Genomic DNA, 19,736 nt, shown 5'->3' with positions numbered 1-19,736 from the left:
GGAGGAAGAGCACATTCTCCTTCGGTCTACAAAAATAGGAAGAAAAGAGGATAAATTGCACTTCCTCATCCTCTTACTACTTCACAAACCCAACTATAGGATAATTAATTTTTTTATAGCCTAAATTTAATCAAACAGTAAAAGTGTATTATATGATCAAATGAGAAATTCCTACAGAATATAAATTCTGAGAGTGGAATTCTTTCAACTGTAAGTCACCACTTGCAAATTTCTCTACAGCAATTTACCACATGGCTTATAGACGAATATTTTATGATGGATTGCAAGTAATAGCAATCACAGTATAAATCAGTGTTCAGAAAAAAACATGAAAAACAAAAGCTAAATTTTACGTATGTCCTTACCAAATCCTTGTGATGAGTCCAGAAATACAAAAAAACACTCACACAAAGTATTCACAGTACAATCTGCAATGTTAGATGGGTCTTGGCTTTTCTGTTTGTTTTTTTTCTTGCACAAGACAAACATTAGCAGGCAAAGTTCTTCAAAGCCTAATTCACTGTTACCATTTTAATAACAAATTCACCTTTCCCAACAAAAGCTAGTGACATATTATCCATCAACGCTAGCAGAAACCAGCTAAAGTAGGGGAAATCTGAGTACTGTCTATGAGATGCATGTTTGCAATCAACTAAAATCTGCCTTTCAAGGGAGAATTTAGTTCTTTGTCATTAACATTCAAGCAACAATTGTAAATGGATAGCCAAAAGACAAATAGCCATAATTCCAATTCTCTAACTATTAAAGATCTAAGTCTGTAATGAAAGCTAAAGCCTTTCATATGAAAGGTTCATTTCAGTAACAGACGCAGACATGGTATTTGATTCGCACCTAACCCATGGAAACTAAAAAGATTAAAACAATTGTAAGTAACAGGGCTCAGGATGCCTAAAATTTTAACTTTTAAAGTGTTAGTACCTCAGGGGTGGGTTTGGGGGATGATGGTTCCAGAAACATTAACTGAAACAAAACAAAAAATATTTTTTTAAGTTGCAGACTCTCTCCCACTGAGTATTCGAAGTCATAGTTGTTTGATGAAAATCAGTATATAACTTCTTACTCCTTACAAGCCCTGAAGACACAACACAGCTAAATTAAACACAGATGGTTTTATTACTCTTGTGCAATATTTTACAAAAAAAAATTTAATTACTCACAATCATGCAACCCTACTAGCGATGAAAAGGCTGCACAAGCAATACTTCCCATCTCACCATTGCTGCAGGGACTTTTAACAGGGCAGTAAGGCATGAAATTGAAAGAACTCAGCTCAACTTTTGCAGCAGCGGTGAAGTTTGCAGAGTTAGTATTAAGGGGACAGAGAACGCATTAGATAAGAGAACTCCAAGAAACAGTAAATATGGGACTTCAAATAAGTGTTTTTACATTTAAGCTTTTTGAACTAGGTGCACATTGAAGGGTTTCATTCAGCCAAACACAATCACACCTGCTACACCTTGCTAAAGTCAAAGGCTGTGAAGGTACCTCCTTCTCTTCCCCAAGGTAGGGCAGAGAAGGATTTAGGAGTCTATTCTGGCATCCCACAGAAGAGCTTCAAGACTCCATCTCATATTGTCTGCGCAGACGCACAGACACTCATTTCAGTGAGATGAGCGCAATTTTTCTCCCCCTACCATCCGCTTCACGAGCCAAGGTAGAGGCAGGATACTGAGAGTACCATGACACGAGCCGAGTGCCAGCTGAGACCTTCCCAAGGTCAAGCACAAGAAGAAAGTTCCTGCAGCCACAGTGGTCTACACCTACGGCCAGGATCGCCGCAATGCCAGTGGCAGCTGGGTTCTGGTCCTCAGGAAACATCAGGCTTTTCTGCTTTTAGTAGTGGCTTCTCATCGTACGAATTGCCTCTCAGAGGGCCACTGCACTAGGCTACCCTTCCAGTCAGTTTTGGGGGTAATTCCACCAGATTTCACAAAACGTGGAGAGCAAATGGACACCATGCCAAATGATTGCTGCCAGGAAACCACATCAGCTTTTTAATAACCTATCGTGAGGGTTAAGTGTGAGCTCTGTTTAAAAATGACTTTTCATTGCCTTTTCTGACATCGATAACAGAGTGATTTTATAACCCAAATGCTCTGTAATAAACACCACTGGTTTACTATGGCCACAGAAATAGATTTACTGTCTCAAACCCCAGAACTGACAACTCATGTAATCTTCTAAACATTTGCTTATCCATTAAATCCCACCTTAAATACCTTTCTAGGAAGCACATCATGTGTGATCAAACCAAGTGAGTCAGTAAATAATAGCTCAAAAGCCAGAGAGGAAAATGAACGCTTAGCATAATTTTAAGCTTTGCAAAGCAGTGAAATACTTGGAAACAAACTAGGAGTTCAAAAGAGAGAAGACCCTTACAGTATGTACCGTATGTATCAATAGATAGATCTATACGGCACTTGCACATAAACAGCCTCCTCTGAAATTTTCTATAGACAAATAAGCTCCTCAAAACCAAAATCTTCTAAAACATGTATGAAATGTACCACAATACCTGGATTTTGAGAATAATCTAGATGACTCCATACGATGAAAGATGATTGGCAAATCATCACAGTATGATCCTGTGTTTCAGACTTGTTTTTAACCCAGCTTTCTAATTTATCTTTTTATCTCTGCTACAGAGAATATTTTAAATGGAAGTAATGGTGGAAATGAATCTGGAAAGGAAAGCCCTTCATAAATAGCTTTGCTATATAGCTTTTGATCTACGCCTAAGGAGCTCTACTGGCCAACTATTAAGAGATGGAAAGGAACAAAAGGTATTATTTACTCAGCCTCTGCATCAAACTTCATGTGTTTCCAGGGAAGACCACCAGCAATAAAGGACTTGAAGTCATCTGTCCCCCGAGTAAATTGCTCAAATTGAGAGAGAGAGAGGTCTGGGAGGCTCTTGATATCCTCAAACTTTTCTTCTGCATTCCCAAATACAAAAGTCATAATGATAATATTGGTTTAACATATTCAAACAAAGCATCTGGTGATGATTTACTCAGAACATGGCAACATTCAAATATAACTGCTCCTAACCCATGACATATTTTCTGATCACAAACATCTGTGGAGGATGTTTGTTTTTCCAAGACTGGCGGCATATAAAAAGAAAGAGTGCTTGTGACTTCTGTCACACAGTTTCTGACTGCTTCCTGAAAGCTAATTTCCATTAGCATCTCCACAGCAAGCTGTTTCGGTCTCAAGCTTTGCTGCATGAGGCACCTACAACGTTAGGTAGGAGAAAGGATCAGATTCCCAAAATGCAGACTTAAATACATACGTATCTTGGAGTTGTAGTGCCTCACTGGTTTTCACTATTAAGAAAGACAGAGACTGAGTCTTGACTTTAAATCCTCCATGCTGTGACCTAAACTGAAAGCATTTGTTTGCAAGTGAAGAAAGAAATCCATAATACTGAAGAGGAGTTTTATCCATGCAAAGCCAACTGAGCTAGATTCATAAACCGTACTAGAGGCAGCCAAATCATGAGAACATAAGCAGGATAAAGTGAACATCGGCCTTTGATTTCAGCAGATAACAGTGGCTTCTGCGATATTCTTTCTTTTTCCCCCTCTTTTCCTAATCTCCCTTGTCTCAGATAACCCCAATCACCATTACAAAGCACTGTTAAATGCTGAAGCAAACGAATCAAAGGAAAATCCCACCACACTAAGCAAGTTAAATGTGGACACTTCAAAGACAGGCCTGAAATGCTCTGCCAAATTTCTGAGATTACTTTTCTGCAGCAAACATCGTTTATTAGAAGATTTTTTTACTGAATGAGAAAAGCATCATAACTGTTTCCAAAATGCCTGCCTGTTCACATACACTACAATTATGTACTGCTGATTTACTCATCACATTAATGGTAATTAATGCTAACGTTAATAATTGATGCTAAAGCAGCAGTGCCTGCAATACCAAGATAACATATATATATTTAAGACCATAATTTCTGCTCAAAGGGGTGACATCAGACAGTCACATTCTCCTTTTGCAGCATTATCCTCTTTGCCAATTCATTCAAAGTAGGCGTTGTTTGGCCAGGACTGTTTGTGTAGAGGAACGTCTTAATGTTGTTGGGAATTCCCTGCTCAATAGTCCGCAAGACTGCTTAACTGCTGAATGTCAACAGTTCCAATCGCCACTCCCAGCAGGAGTCACTACTGCAGCTGAGGTACCCCTTAATTAACAACTGTTGTAAACACAGGACTGGGGGTAATTTTAAAAACAACCTATGTTATCATAAAAAGCACCAGTGCTATCAACATAACCAGGGAAGCATAGGTCAAAAGAGAGTACTCCTGAAAAGTCCACAAAATTAATTTCTGGTTTCAGGTGATGATGGAGTTGCTGTCCTTTCTTTTATGAAACTGTGTCCTAAGTTGGTTAGATGGGATGCTGCATCTTTTTACATTACCCAAGGGCAGAAAGGCTTTGCTATACTGTGTCTGGAACTGCTTCCTCAATTGATTGAAGACAAATGAAATCTGAGAGAACTGCAGGCCAGGAAAACACTTTTTGGTCATCATAGTCTGTGCTAAGGATTAGAAGAATATTTTGTTTGATTAGACAGAAAAACTATTCCCTCGCCTGCTGCTAATACTGATTTCCTCTCCTCGTTTTAATTCAGAATACAACAAGGTAAAAACGCCAGCCTGGAACTAAATTAAGTTTGGCAAACAAATAATTTAAAGGCTATTCCTCCTTAGACCCACTACAAAACATTAAACACCTTCCAACAGTTCGTTACAGGCAACTGATGTAATCTAAACCAGGAAAGCTTCTGTTATAGCTGGCTGACAGAGCTGCCATCCAAAAGACTCAGTGTTGTACACTATTCCAAACACATGAACGCTAATTCAATCTAAGTGTTCAGCCTCCCTGAAACTGGGCCACTTAGTGGTTCTAAGCTAGTGTTTCAAATCTCAAGTTTGCATCTTTGGAGAGCTACAAGTCTAGCCTGTATTAAAGGCAAAGGCGGAGGTACGTTTGACTTGTCATAAACCTCTTATTCCCAAGGCATTATTGAATTCTCAAATTCCCAAGTTGAGGAATTCCTCTAATTCCTCAACTGCTCTGGCTCTCTGAAAGCACACTTTGACAGTGTGGTAGTGCTGATTAGTATTCTATTATATAATAAACTCTTAGCATGTTATACTATACGAATATGCTATAAGTATTATATATAACTTCATCTAATAACAATAAAGCAAAGTTTACAGGGAAAAATAAATTAAAGTCTAGATGGCAGAAGGAAAAACAGTGATTAGGCTACTGTAACTCGCCTGCCGAGACACAGACAATTCACCAGTTCTGGACTGATACATAAACTGCTTAAGAGCTCCTTTTTGAACTTAAAGCCGCACAGTTTACCACAGATTCACCACCTGCCATAGGACAAAACTGTCAGTTCGCAGTTTGTACCGGCTAACTAGGTTTTATGTCAGCATGAAAGAATTGTTCTTAAAAAAAGCCACATGTAAAATATGAAAGGCAAAGTTACAAGTTCACAGTAATTTTAATTAATTTACAGTAAAATTAGTTTTTTCTTTATCTAGATGACCAATTAGCTATACATGAAACAAACGCACATTCCACTAAATACAGCTACCTGTAATGATATAACAGTGACAAATCAACAGGCAATATTTATGAGGCATAAAAAAACTTCAAATGTTATCTTATGGCATGGAACAGATTTCTTTACTAGCGACAACATTATTTAGATTACAGCCTCCTAACAAGAGATACTCCATATACCTGTCATACAAGTATTTGACTATTTTCGTGTTAGTCCACAACCCGTTAAAATAAAGTCTTCAAGAGACAGAATCACAGGTGACATCTTGCCATCAGCTGAAGCAACGTCAATTGAACAGACAGTTTGATTCTTATATATGACCAAGGTAATGGAAGATGACCGCAGGATTACCTCCAGGATGACTGACAGCCTACATGCAGCTACAACAAAGCCTTTAAAATTAACCACATTTTCAACATTCCTACTAGAAGCACACAAGTTTATTTTATTTTCTTATACAGGGAAGGGAAAGGAGAAAAACCCCAACAAACCACTAAAGTCAAAACAGAAGCAAAAAAATGCATCACCGCCTGCAGGTTCAAGAACTGTAGAAAAACCATAGGACCACAGCGGTAGTAGTAAGTTAGGAACTGCCTTCCTGTTAATGACAGGTCTTCCATCACGATACAATGGTCCCCTCCCTCCCAGTATTATGCTCAGAGCAAAATCAGAAAGTCCACCACTCATTCATGAAAACTGAGGGGGGGGAAAGGAGATGCCACCAGCGCGTTATCTGCCAGCCTCGCTGACAAAAACTACAGTAGCCAAGAGAGTTATTAGAGACTCTTTTGTTATGTATCACCCACAGTGTTTCTGAACAGCAGAAAATTTTGATTAAATCCCTCCCACCTTCAACAGGCTTCTCTTAATTGCTTCTTGATTTAAAGTTCTTTTGATTGAGATGCAAACATTGAGTTCTATGCTGTTTTCAAATTATTTCACTTCTACTGTGCTTGACAAAAGCTACCTACCTTCAGAATATCCTTTCAAGCTGGAAGTGCTGCGCAAACACACCACCCCTAGCAGCCTATATCCTCCAATATTTACTAGCCAAATTATAATCCCAACAGTACCATTAACCACAGTGCATTTGCCATAAGGCTGTATTAGGTTTACATCTTTGTAATACACTCAAAAACTGTGTTAATGAAAACCTGCTATGGCTTATAGGGAGATTTATATATTTTTCTTCATGGAGTCTGGAGAGCAGTCAACAGTATTAGTAAAATTATTTTACTCATTCTAAATTTTACTAAGTAGCGTAGAGCAAAAAGAAAAAAAGAAAGTACTTTTGAGTTCAGCTGCTTTCAGGAGAACTATAAAGTCATATCTAGGAGGAGAATCAAAGGATTAAAGCAATAAAGGAACAGAGGCATAAGGAAATATATTGACCAATTGTAATTCATTCAACAACAAAAAAAAGGAACAGGCTGTTACACAGCTTTCTCTGGTGTGCAGTTCAAAGACTTGCTCTAACCTCAGACACCGAGCCAAATATACACCAACTGCAAATAAAGGCAACGGCAGATTAACAACTGACCGCAAGTTCAATTACAGTGAAAAGTATTTCTCTGTAGTAACTGCCCATATGTTAGGTTCTACCCCTAAGCAAACAAGAAGCTTCTTACATTATACCTCAAGGGCAAACTATAATTATCTCACATTTATCATAGGACAGGACCATATACTTAGGTAGCACCCATTACAGCAATACTTTGTGGTATATTAACTTGCATACCACCCTCAGCTGAGATACAACAGCTGATAGTGTTTGCATGCCTAAAATATTTTAAATGCAAAACATAATAATAAAAATAGTAGTATAAATTAACTTGTTAAGTTTTGCAAAGCAAATCCATTTTATTTCACATATGCAACCAACAAATGTCAGAAAGTGTTACAGTTAGAAGGTATCTCCAAAAGACATTTCTGAAACAATACTTTGGAAGTGTTGACGAAGTGTTTTGACATCTTTGGAATTCTCCCACACACGCTCGCCCCTTTTTCCTTTAGCTGAAAATGTTCACCAGTTTCATTTAGAAAGAAAAATGCTGAGAATTTTGTCATTTGTGAAACAAACAAAGATCAGCTATCTCTAACACACACCTCTCAAAACTCAGCTCCATTCCCTGCCAAAAGTTGTCTGGCAGTCCTTTGAACTCGCCATAAACATAGAACATGCTTATAAACCCAAAAAACTGAGGTTCCCTCTAGGTACACATTGTGACATTTCTGGGAAGCAAGCAGATCATAGTTTGCAATGGTTCATTTTGGAATGAGGTAGAATGGTGAAGAATCCAGCACGAGTTTTAATAAAACTTAACTTACAAAGTAGCTATCTTTCCATGAACTTCTCATGACAGAGGATCAGGACAGATTTCTAAGAACGGGTATCCCATTTAGCACAGCCTTCAAGTAGGAAGCTGTACAGGACAATTAAGAGTTCTTGAGAACTGGAAGGATGAGGTGGTTAGGTAAATGCAAACTCACCGCGGCAATTTATTAAGAGTCACCTTCACCTCTGCCGATTCAATAGTTTGAGGTAGAACCTGTGACAGGCTCCCTAAACCAGCATAGTGAACAAAACACGCGTTTAGCTGCTTCTAATATAGTGGCCTTACCTTCTCTTAAGTGCTCCTTCCACACACTCAGTATTTGTTTGCCATGAGGATTCAGACAGGTTTTTCAGTTCTTTATAGGCTTCAGAAAGGAAATATTAGCAAGTATTCAAAATGCACCTTTTTATCATCAAAAACAGACTGTAGGAGACAGCTCCACACCAATTTCAAGGGCAGAAAGGCAACTCAACTTACAGCAGCCCTCTTCCACTCTGCCACCTTCCTGTGCTGCTACTTACAGCTGTTCTTGGTTCTGCTCTAAACTGGCCACAAAAAAGGCCAGAGAGACTTCATTGTCTATGAAGAACATGGAGAATGGAGATTCCTCAAGTATGCAAAAGCAAAAACTATCCCTTGATTCACCAACAATATTCCCTCTTGAAATAACATCAACAAATCCCATTTGCAGTCAATATTATCTTCCTTAAATCTAGTATCTCTGAAATATAATACTTTTCAAGAATGGTTACTGCTTTGTAGATACAAGCAGAAGTCTTGTGCTTTTGTAGACATTAGTGTTTCTTAAATGTGTACTTTTAAACTTCCATAATTGTTGTTTCTGAAAAAAAGTATTAAGTCAATTTTCAAATTTAAATGACAAGTCATATTTCAGATTGTCAGACTTCATCATGATAAACAGTATCATTAGCAATACTTTCTTGAAAACAAAAGGTGACTATATTGAAGATAGGAAGCCATATAGCTTCAGACAGATCCATCCAGATTGATGTGGCCAAGCACAGGTCTCCAACTTGTTGCTATTGAAACTCACAGGAAAACCATTCCCTTCTGGCATAAAAAAAAAACCAAAATAGAACAAAAAACCAAACACATTTTAAATACAACATTTCTTCCAAAACTGTAAGACTTGATGCGTATTGCATACAACTTTGTGAACATTGTATGGAAATGCATTTAGAGCATCCCTGTACTGTAAACTCTAATTTGAAGAATAAGCCCTGAATGTTACAGTACGTAGCCCTTTTTTTCATATTTATTTACATGTTTTATCATAACTTGGGAAAGTACTACAAATTGTACTACTACAGTAACACCTGAATAGAGAAACCAACACTTAAGGTAGACTTAGGCATGAGCAGATAACAACTGTAAGTTGGTGCAAGATCTTAACCTGTAAAATCACCTAAGCTGGATAAAACCACACTCCTTCAATAAAGCCATAGGTTTCATACAGCACATCCACAGACCTTATAATCACTTCCGTAACTGCAGCAATCACTAACTGACTTCAAGCACTACAGTAACAGTCAACAGATGTCATAAAAAAAAGCCCACGCAGTTATGAGTATCCAGGATGTGGGGGTCCCAGTGCACAGCATTCATTTGGCTTTTCCAGCTTTGGATTTAAACCACACTTCCAAGGCGCAGATAACTTGTCCAGACCTCTCTCCTCTGCAGCAAGACCCTAAAACTCAATGGCCCAGGACCTGACAATTGGACTCTTTCACATTCTTCCCAGCAGCTTAAACTAGTTCCTGGAAAGTCACCTCTTCAAGCACTATTGCTTTCAATTTTCATCTTCAGAAGCACCAGACACTTAATCATTTCCCTTTCAAAAAAACCTTATTCTTTACTTCAGATAGCACAATACATACACTGACCCATCCATTTCATGCATCTCTCTTATAAACTCCCTGGTTGCTCAAAAAAAAAGGCTAAGCACCTCATAAGAAAATGCAGTCCAGCAGCCCGTTTCATTTAATGTCCATGAGGGTGTCCAAACTCTCCATCCTCCTACTAACAAAACAAGTTTTCTTTACCAAAAGGCTGAATATTTCAATGATCACCTGCTAGCTGATGCGTTGTTCTCTCTTAGGCTAATTATTCACCGAGCAGTGCTTATTACATGAGACTGGAAAACGAGCATTTTTTTGTTGATGTATTTGTATTTTGGTCCAGTACAGTGACAAAAAGATAACAGACACACAGTAGATGAGTCCACCTTTCAATGTGGTGTTTGCCCAGACCTAGCTAATCTCTACAGAATCATCAACTCTGAATTTATTGGGACGGCGGGGGGGGGAGGAGGTGAACGGACATCAAGAGGTTCATCCTCATGCCCAAGGCAAGATCCAGAACCTGATGGCGTTCAGAATGAGCCTCAAATACCCTGTCCTTAAAACCTGTAACACCATTTACCCAGTAACCTCTTCCCTCAGCAGATTCCCGCTATCAACCCATGAACATCTGTACGTTTTTCCCATGAACTAACACTGAGCTTTAATAAAGAGGTTTCTGATAACTACATAGAGAGTACTATATTTAACCAGATTAGTATCTTGTTTCTTCAGAAAAGAAGTTGAAGCGCTTTCTCTGCAACAGGCACCTAAGATTTAACATTTTCAGCGCTATTTTCACTGTGACTAAATTGTACAGACAGGAGTCCATACTCAAGAGAACATCCCTTCCCCACACTGCAGGGCTAGTCACATGAGAGATTACTCCTACAAGTCATATTTAACAGCTTAGATTCTTCATACACAAGATATCTGAGATTAAATATTGATTTTACGTTACAGCTATTTATTATCACTTGGCACACTCACTTCTGTTAGCTAAACTATGGCTGCTAATTTGATTAGTCATAACACATGACAAAGACCAAATGACCACGAAAAAGCCTGCAATAAGTTTTAAAACATCTGTGCAACATCATACTGCTTCCTTTATGAAATACTTACCCACAGGTTTTGCAAGATTGGCACAGTTTATGTAGCCGCTGTACTGCAGCTACATCTCCCATGGTCTGCCCAATATTGAAAATGTTAGCTGGACACATTTCTTTCTTAAAATTTCTCTAATACTCCCTAAAATTAGGCTTTTTCTTTTTGCCCCTTCTCATAAACATCACCTCCCATGTTTCTTCATGCTTGGTTCACCAGCATTTCCTCTCAGTTGAAACTGCATTTGTAAACACATTTTGAAAAAGCCAAACCTCTCATCTGGAATTGCCTGTATTACAGCATGTGGCACAAAATTCAAGAATGACAGTTTGGGGAACGAGGTCCTGCATTTGCCAAATAACTTGTTGAGAAGTTCCGTCCATGCTTTCCCTATAGCATCTCTCCGGCATTCAAATAACGAGGACAGTCACAGTGGGTTCCCGTTAGTCACAAGCATGATGCGCAGAACTGGCTTTAGAGGCACCTAAACATAAGCAGCTCTTTGGAAGTACTCCGGCATTTTCTCCTCAATCAGGCAGAAAAAATTTGGACCCAAACCTATAACTTAAACAGCTGAAAGTTCTTTGCTTCTAATGCCAGATTCTTTTCGGTGCCCCCATTTCTCTCTTGTAAAGCATAAGCGAGGTCCTACACTCTCGTCAACTGCAATCACTTTCTCCGCTTATAGGTGGAGCAGGGACCAATGCTGAGTCAGCAGAATTTAGGCACTAGCTTTGCCCCAGGACCATCAGGTGTTAGAGCTGGGAGCTTTGGGCAAATCAAAGAAAGATCGGGTGATACCTACTACCTACTTGCTTTTCTAATCCCAAACACAAGATTATTTGACAGCAAGCAGCACACTCGGATCAATATTTCTTGAAATTAGTGACAAGGAACCGTTTCTAAATGCATCTTAAAGTGCATCTTTACTGACTCTACAGCCAAAACAACCATTAGCTAGCTGGCTTTTATACAGAATTCATCCAGGTCACTAACTATTTTTCAATAAGCAACTTAACCTGACCTGAGAATATGGCTAAAGGATATCTGTTAAAACATTAAGCACTTACTGTGTAGCCCTCTCTCAACGGTGTAAAGCGTCTAGTACATGGATGGAGTTACTGACAACTCTTAATCCTGACAGCCTGCTTGAGCTGGGAAACAGGTTTCTTTGCATCTTGGAACATTATGTAACAAAACTGGTGATAATCTATAAATAAAGATGTCTTGCTCTTAATCTTGTTAATGAACGCTTACTTCCAGGAAACATCTGTACTGCCCCAGATATGTTTTAATCTTGTCTTATAAGCCAAAGCAGTAGCAAAATAAAATACTAAGTTGCAGCTATGATTCTGATGAATCATTCGTTGCACTCAAAAATAAGTTTAGACAGACGAGTGCAAAGCTTGTGACAGCTCAGCAGAGCCTTGCACTGGAGAAGGGTGCAGCTGTGTTAACTTGGCAATGACAAAGCACATCTTTCTCAGCGAAGGAGTAAACCACTCCAGGACCTTTTATCACAGGGAGAGAACGTGTGTGTCAGGACAGCCCGTGAAGGAGTGTTAGCCACTCTCCTTAGCAGTGTGGCCTTGCTCTCAAGCCTCACGGGCAGAAGCAGGGATATGAAGTGGTATGTTACAGCCTCCTTCTCTGGATCCCTTGAGGAGTTAATAAGCAGGCACAGGAACCAGAACAGTGCCTACCTGCTACAAAAAAATAAATTAAAAAAAATCAGAGCAGTGGACAGGAATTCTCCTCCACTGTTCAGGCAGGCTGACCTTATGAAAACCCTTTGAGCAACCCAGTATTGATCGGAAGTTCACCTTCCGCAGCTCTGAAGCTTGTGGAGATGAGGAGACCAATCTCCTGTTCCTTCCTCACAAGGAAAAGAGGTTTAAAATGGCTTCGTTTGCAGGTGAGGAGAGGAGGGAAGACAGACAGGGTGGGTTTTTTGTTTGTTTTAAGGTATTTGATACAAGCCTGCCACAGGAAGGAGGAACAAGAACTGATAACGCAGAATCAACAGATAGCTACCCAAATGTCTGACGTGGCATTTTGCCAGCTTGATATGACTCACACAGACAATATTTCGATTAACAGACGTTGGAAGGAGTTTAGTATTTTATCCACTACAAGACCCGTGACGCACACAGTGAATACACTGAAGCCTCCTGTAGCCTGACAAGAAAAAGCATCAAACTGGTTTCTGGGTTTTGTCAGGTATGAGAATTTGTTTCTCAAGAAGCCTCTTCATAAGTCTACTCATGAGTCTACTTGCTATGATGCAAAAGGAGCAGAAGGAAGAAAGGAGATAAAAATTCTTTTAATTTAAAACTTTTCATCATCTTATACACAAGGCTCTATTCTAGTCCCTCACCAATTCTTTGGCTTAAAGAAAATGAGAACAACCAGAGTGGAGAGGGCCCTTTAGTGAGCACACGTCTAATTTTTTCTGCAAATAGAGCACTGCTGGAGATTTGATACTGAATCACTGCTGTTTGTCTTCACCGGAGCTGAAAATGCGACTGCATAAAGACAGCAAAGCTGATATTCACCAACCCAGCTACAAAGGACGCAACATCAGGCAAGACATGGTGATGTTTCTGCCTGTGGGTGACAGTCAACTCTCAACACTTCCTTTGTGCTGTTTCAGTGACCACACATAACTATATTAAGTGATTAACATATTATGATCACATGTCCATGTGGTAACAGAAGGTCAGCAATTTTCCCCTTTTAAGTGCATTTTCCCAGGTGATTAAGAGTAGTGGTTTAAACAAAAAAGAACCGTGTCCCCTGCAAAGAAACATTTTTCATCCCTGCCCAGTGCAAGTTTCTAATGTTTATCACTAGAATACCACCACACAAGTCGCTGACTCAGCATTCACTACGGCGATGGAAGCTTTTCTTAGCCAATAGTTACAGGAAGATGGCATAAGTCACTTAGGCCGTGGCCTCCTCAAATAAAGTGACTGCTGACAGGTAAAGCATCTGCTCTGTTGGCAGCTGATCAGCGTTGCGCCCTTTCTATGCCTGCCCCCCTTCCCACCGTTCTAACTTTCTCCCTCTGCAGTCATTCTGAATGTTAAATTCAGTATGAGAACAGCCATCTTTTAACCTATCCACATGGCTAAAACATAACAGGTTGGGAACATCTACCACGCTAAGATGACCCACCAATTTTTCTGTCAAATGGAAATTTCACTTCTTTAAAACACTGACTTCTCAGCATTCCTGACCTGAAACAAATGGACAAGCATGTTTGCAAACACAGTGGTAACTGTAAAAAGCAAAGCAAAGGGGGAACTGATTTTGCCCACAGCCAAGGCGAAGAAACAGTGACACATTTAGTAAGTTTGGAAAATTGAATACACAGGCAGTAAGTGGAAACAAACAAAAGGCAGCAATCTCTTTTACACGCCTGTCTATGTAAAGAGGCCTATCTCACAAACACATATTTGGCTTTGTAAACTCGTGTAAGCTCTCCTCTGCCATTTCTTAAAAAAAAAAATAAAAAAATAAATAAAAAAAACAAACAAAATCACAAACTGCAGATATGACAAAGAAGTTATACACAGCAAGGTGTTAGAAGTTCAACCCTCAAACCAGCCCAGTCTTCCCCATTGCTAATGTTCTGCAGATGCAAGAAGTCTGAAATTCAAGATTAGGAAAATGCATTTGTCCATGAGAAAACAAACCATTAGTGTGTCCGGCCAGCTTGCTCTGAAAGCCAGTTATAAGTATTAGTGTCCCAGCATCCCAGAGACAGCCTGCAGAGCTTCCGTGGCAGAGGTGACGGACACAAGGCTGTACTACTGCAGCCTATCCTGAGCACACACTCAAACTGATCACCTTCCTAATTATGCCAGACCTGCCTGTTTGCCTACTTCAACTGATTCACAGAAAACCAAGCCCACCTATTATTTACAAGCCTGCGTTGTAATTTTAGTCTCAATGGCTCTGGATGATTATACTAACATTGGAATAAATAAAAACATAACAGTACTGCCAAAGAACAGAACCAACACATAATCAAAATAGCAGGATTATGGGTGAACAAGCAACAAAGAACAGTAAATATTATTAATCTGATATCAGGCTGAGAGCCATAGCAAAAAAAAAAGAAACTGAACCAATATGAAGCAGTAAGACATAAGTCAACCACGCTAATCACCAACTATTTACATATGGTTATCTTACTATTTTTAGCCAACTAATTTTTTTGTCACAAAATGTACAAGAAGAGCCTGTCTGAGAACACTAACAAAGTTGGGAGAAAGATTCAAGTTACAGAAGCACTGCTAAAAATTCTTACTGCAGAGAGATTCAAAACAGCTTTGCAGCAGAAAATGCAGATCAGCATGGCTTTTCTCCACATATTCCTTATGTCATTTTGTTTACAGAATATGGAAAAATAAAGTAACGTGTAACAACTGCAATATTGTAAAAGACATTGGTATATTAGCTCTAAAACAGTTTCTGTTTTATTTTAGTCCCTTAAAAACATTTATTAGGAGTGAAGATAAACTTCATTTTTTGTAGGCTGTCACTTAACTCTTCAGCTTCCGCTAGCAAAGCAAAATTAAAGCCATCAACCCCATACAGTTTTCTTAGCTTTCATTGTTCTCCTAATATAGTGGAAATCTGTCATATATTGCCTTAAGTAGTTCTTGATCTTTAGAAATAATTGCTACCAATGAGAATAATCCCAGAGAGATATCAGTGAAACAGCTACTTAAATCTTTATGGGAAAAAAAAATAATAAAAAAATAAAACTATCTACGGTACGAAGAATTACACAGAAACCCTGTTTTAAGAAAGTATCACATGCAAAAGCTTCAACACTTCCATCCAAAGACTAATGCTGCTATCTGGAATTAATTACAGGAAGAAAAAAAAAAGCCACTATCTTCAAATATAATGTGGGTTTGAATTTATTAACAGCAGTCTAATATATTAAATATATATGCCAGTTTCTTCTTTTAAAAAAGATCACAAACCTTGACAATACGTCTAAAAAGAGAAACTATATTGCAGACTTTGCCCGCTGATAACTTTCTAAAAACAAATGCAATAGAGCCAAGAACATCAAAGCTGATGCAAGAACTAATCTGCTTTCTTGCAGGTTGAAAAATCTAATCTATAGCAAGGTATAAGTTTCTTATATGGTTATATTTTCCATTACATAGTACGACAAAGATGTGTTGCTACAACCTTCCTTTTAACTCTGCATTTCGGAAGGGAAAAAAAAGTGTATCATAATGAAAAAAAGAGTCATAGCTTTTAAGTCAGAAGTAAGCTTTGGACCTCACTAGCAATCTTTTAAGCTCAATAAAATTATTTAAATTCATATCTTAAATATCGACCTATATTTCAGAACTTTGACTTTGTCAGTACGGCTCATTATTTGCAGCACTTTTAACATACTTTAATACTTGCAAAAGGCAAGAACTACACTCAAAAGAAATTTACATACTCATATGTAAGCTGAGTTGAGTCTGTGCGTTTCTCCTACCTTTCCGGTGTTTTTACATCCCTTCTCACACCAGTTTTCTACTTGTGATCATTCAGTTATCAAGTCTCACGGACACTGCAGCAGCAAAATGGTAAAACACAAACACCAGTAAAAAGTTCATCTATCCAGGCTTCCCAGTCAGTTTTCTGTGGGCATGCCTTGCGTCCTCCCTCCTCCTCCTCCTCCTCTCACTATAGGATCTAGTTGTACAGAACAGGCAAGATGCCCCAGCGTTTGCTAACTGTGGTATGTTTGCTCGAGCAAGATACAACCAGTCACATAAAAAAAAGCCAGAGAAAGCCCCCACGCTCATCCTCCTTAAACTGTTTGTAGAATGTTCTTGGCTTTGTTGTGAAAGATGACCAAAATAATCAGCACAACCCATGCCAAAACAAACAGACACAAAAATAGAAATCTGCGTGCCATCCTCATCCAGCCTCTCCTCCCTGCGGCAAGCTTGCGCTACCCACCCAAGCAAGAACTTGCACCGCATGCCAAAACTGAAGTAGGCCTACGCCGCAAGCCGCCTTTCTTGTCCCTAGTGCTCCAAGCACCTTCAGAAAATAGTAACAGAAGACTGACGGAGACAGGATTCCTCTCAGTTCCAACTGCACGTAATACATATACACCTAGTTTTGTGTTTATTTGAGTCATCTTCCTGCTCTGCTGACTTCAGCTTGATGCTAAATGATGAAGAAACAGATCGTCTCTGTGATACTAGTAGCATGGTAAGAGAATGCGCATTTGTCAGCTATAGATAGAGACTTCGGCCTATTTGAGAGAATAAATAATGACGGGTTCAGAGAAGGCAATTAAAAAAAAAAATCAGACATAATAATTCAAGGAAATATTGTTGGAACGTCAAGAAAAATACTGCAATTCAGTTCTCTGTCAGTAGCCCCACTGTCCCATACAGAAGTTCCTGGGCTGAGAAATTACCTTGCAACAAGTTCCATTCGTTTTCTTCAGCATTGTTTCTGCTTGCAATCATTTTGTAGGTACATTACTGAAAGCAAAGCTAACTTCTCAATACAACGGATAAAATGTCCCATTGATTATTTGGGGAGAAAGACATGGGTTCAACTTCTTCACCTTCAGATGTTTGCATATAGACAAAATTTCTGAATAAAAGGAACTGACTAGAGGAAGCAAAAAATTCTCTTAACATAAACTTCTGTTTATGTTAAAGGCAACCACTACTTAACCTCCACCCAGGCAACATACACAGATGATTTAGAGACCACTGGTGTGGTTTAGGACAGGACAGACAAAACACAAAAATGAATTACTACTCAATAATTGAATTCATGCAGAGGACTTTGGATGTTTATTACCTCTGTGATAGCAATGATTATTAATGCATAGAACAACAGAAGAGAGCTGTGTTCTCCAGTTTCCCCCCAAATCAATTAGTAATAATCCAAAGAGACCAATATTTTTCATCGTGTTTTTGTTCTTACCTCAGCCTTTCTTCTTCTTTCTTACGAAGGCTGAAATCTCGCTGAACCACCTGGAGCACATGCTCTGCTTCTTCATCAGTCAAACCAGAAAGATCCAGTTTTCTCCCCATTATATACTCAGTCCTGGATGTGAACAACTATGACGAATATCTGAAATCAGAAAATAAACCAAACACACAAAATAAATTGAAAGCAATGATATTTTTCCCAAGAGTGTTGAAATCACAGGCATATCTGCCCAACAAAGAGTTACTGCCATAAACATCAGAGAAGAAAATTATTTATTTCACAACTATTTTTCAAGTTGCATGTGCTAAAAAGAATCACCCTCAATTTAAAAAGAAATGCAAAAGATAATTTGGGGGGGGGGGGGGGGGGGGATATTAAATACTATTGAGGGAAGACCTCAGTGTTGCCCTCAACAAGAAGCATGTTAAACTAAGGTGAAATCAGGTTTAGATATTTTTTAAGATTTTATGCCATGAGTTTGCAAATCTGTTTGCAAATCGCAGTCCCCAAGACTGTGTATGAACCAAGAACATACTCTCCTGTAACACTCACAAATATTTTGTACTACCAGCTAAAAACAAAACAAAAAACAACAAAAACACACACACAAAAAACCAAACCAAAACAAAAAAAAACAACAACAAAAAAACATGAAAAAAATTAAGCATATACATTTTAAATGCATTTCCCAGAGTGACTGGAAAGATTTAGCTGTCACTACCACCATAATATTATTGTTTTCCCTTTCTATGAAAGACAATGGATGAGAAAAAGTAGTAGTCAATGTTATGTGTGAATTGAAGATACTGTAAAGTTAAAACTAGAGCTTCGTCCGTTTATTTCATTAATGAATTATCATCAACTTGTTCTAATTTATTTTCTCGTAACTTTTAATTGTGTTGAATTCTAGAAAATTCAGCTATCAGTATTAATTTCTGTAATTTGATCTGTGTAATTATATGAGCCATCATAAAGGTGTCCATTAAGTTACGGTTTCAGAAACATCACACAGTTTTTGCAGCTCTATTATAAGCTCCTAGCAAGGTATATAATAATTATGAACACACAAAAGTTCTTACATTATATTGAAGAGGCAATTATTACTGCCTCTTTAACCACGACGAGTGTCAAGTGAATATGCTGGTTATGTCTCAAAAAAAAAATCTCTAAGCAACACTACTATAGCATACATTAAAGTGCCCTGAATAGTATAAAAAGTAGAAGCATGGGAGGGGAGGGGCACGAATCACCTTTATTTTCTAAACATAACAATTCATTTGTTACTGAAATGATGCTATGGGATGTGATTCGTTGGTGTTTGGTTTTGTTTGTTTTGTTTTTTTTTATAAAATATTCACTTTCCTCCAATCATCTGGTTACAGTTCTTCAGAGAGAAAAAAAAAAACAACACACAGAAGGAGGGTATTGGTTAATTTTTCTATTTTCGCTAGGCTATCAATGAAGTTTAGAACACACTCTTCATTCAAGGGAAAACCACTTCAACAAAAACAAGCAGGTGGGATAGAAGCTTAGGTGAAATCAAGATGACAAGATCTCTCCAGTGAGACATATGCTCACCATACAGCTAAAAAATTTCACAATGGAATAGTATGTTCTGGCTTGACTCTTTGGGTCTACTAAGGAAGCTGAACAGGAACATCAACAATGAGTTAAAGGCTATAAAAATGTACTTCTAAATAATATTACCTATTTTTTTAGAAAAAACTGCCAAAGAAAAAAGACTATATGTAGTCCTCACTAATCCCAGGTGCAAGGCCAAGAATGCATGTTAAAATTAAAAGTTGCCTACAATATAGTGAGGAACAACTG

The 19,736-nt window shown here is 38.4% G+C and overlaps 1 protein-coding gene across 1 annotated transcript in view; it reads right to left on the bottom strand.

The window, feature by feature from the left end:
- MYRIP (myosin VIIA and Rab interacting protein) overlaps window positions 1-18,007 on the bottom strand; it is a gene marked incomplete at both ends in the record, with an annotated part of 220,956 nt that extends 202,949 nt beyond the window's left edge. Inside the window, one exon of the mRNA XM_082479170.1 lies at window positions 17,898-18,007. Coding sequence (XP_082335296.1) covers window positions 17,898-18,007 — 110 coding nt within the window. The remainder of the gene's footprint in view (window positions 1-17,897) is intronic.
- Window positions 18,008-19,736: the final 1,729 nt, after the last annotated feature.

Source organism: Vanellus vanellus (genome assembly GCF_965231255.1).
Source record: "Vanellus vanellus genome assembly, chromosome: 2".
In the NCBI taxonomy this organism is placed as follows: Eukaryota; Metazoa; Chordata; class Aves; order Charadriiformes; family Charadriidae; genus Vanellus; species Vanellus vanellus.
Note: the sequence above shows the minus strand (reverse complement) of the source record. Positions and strands in the feature narration are given on the sequence as shown.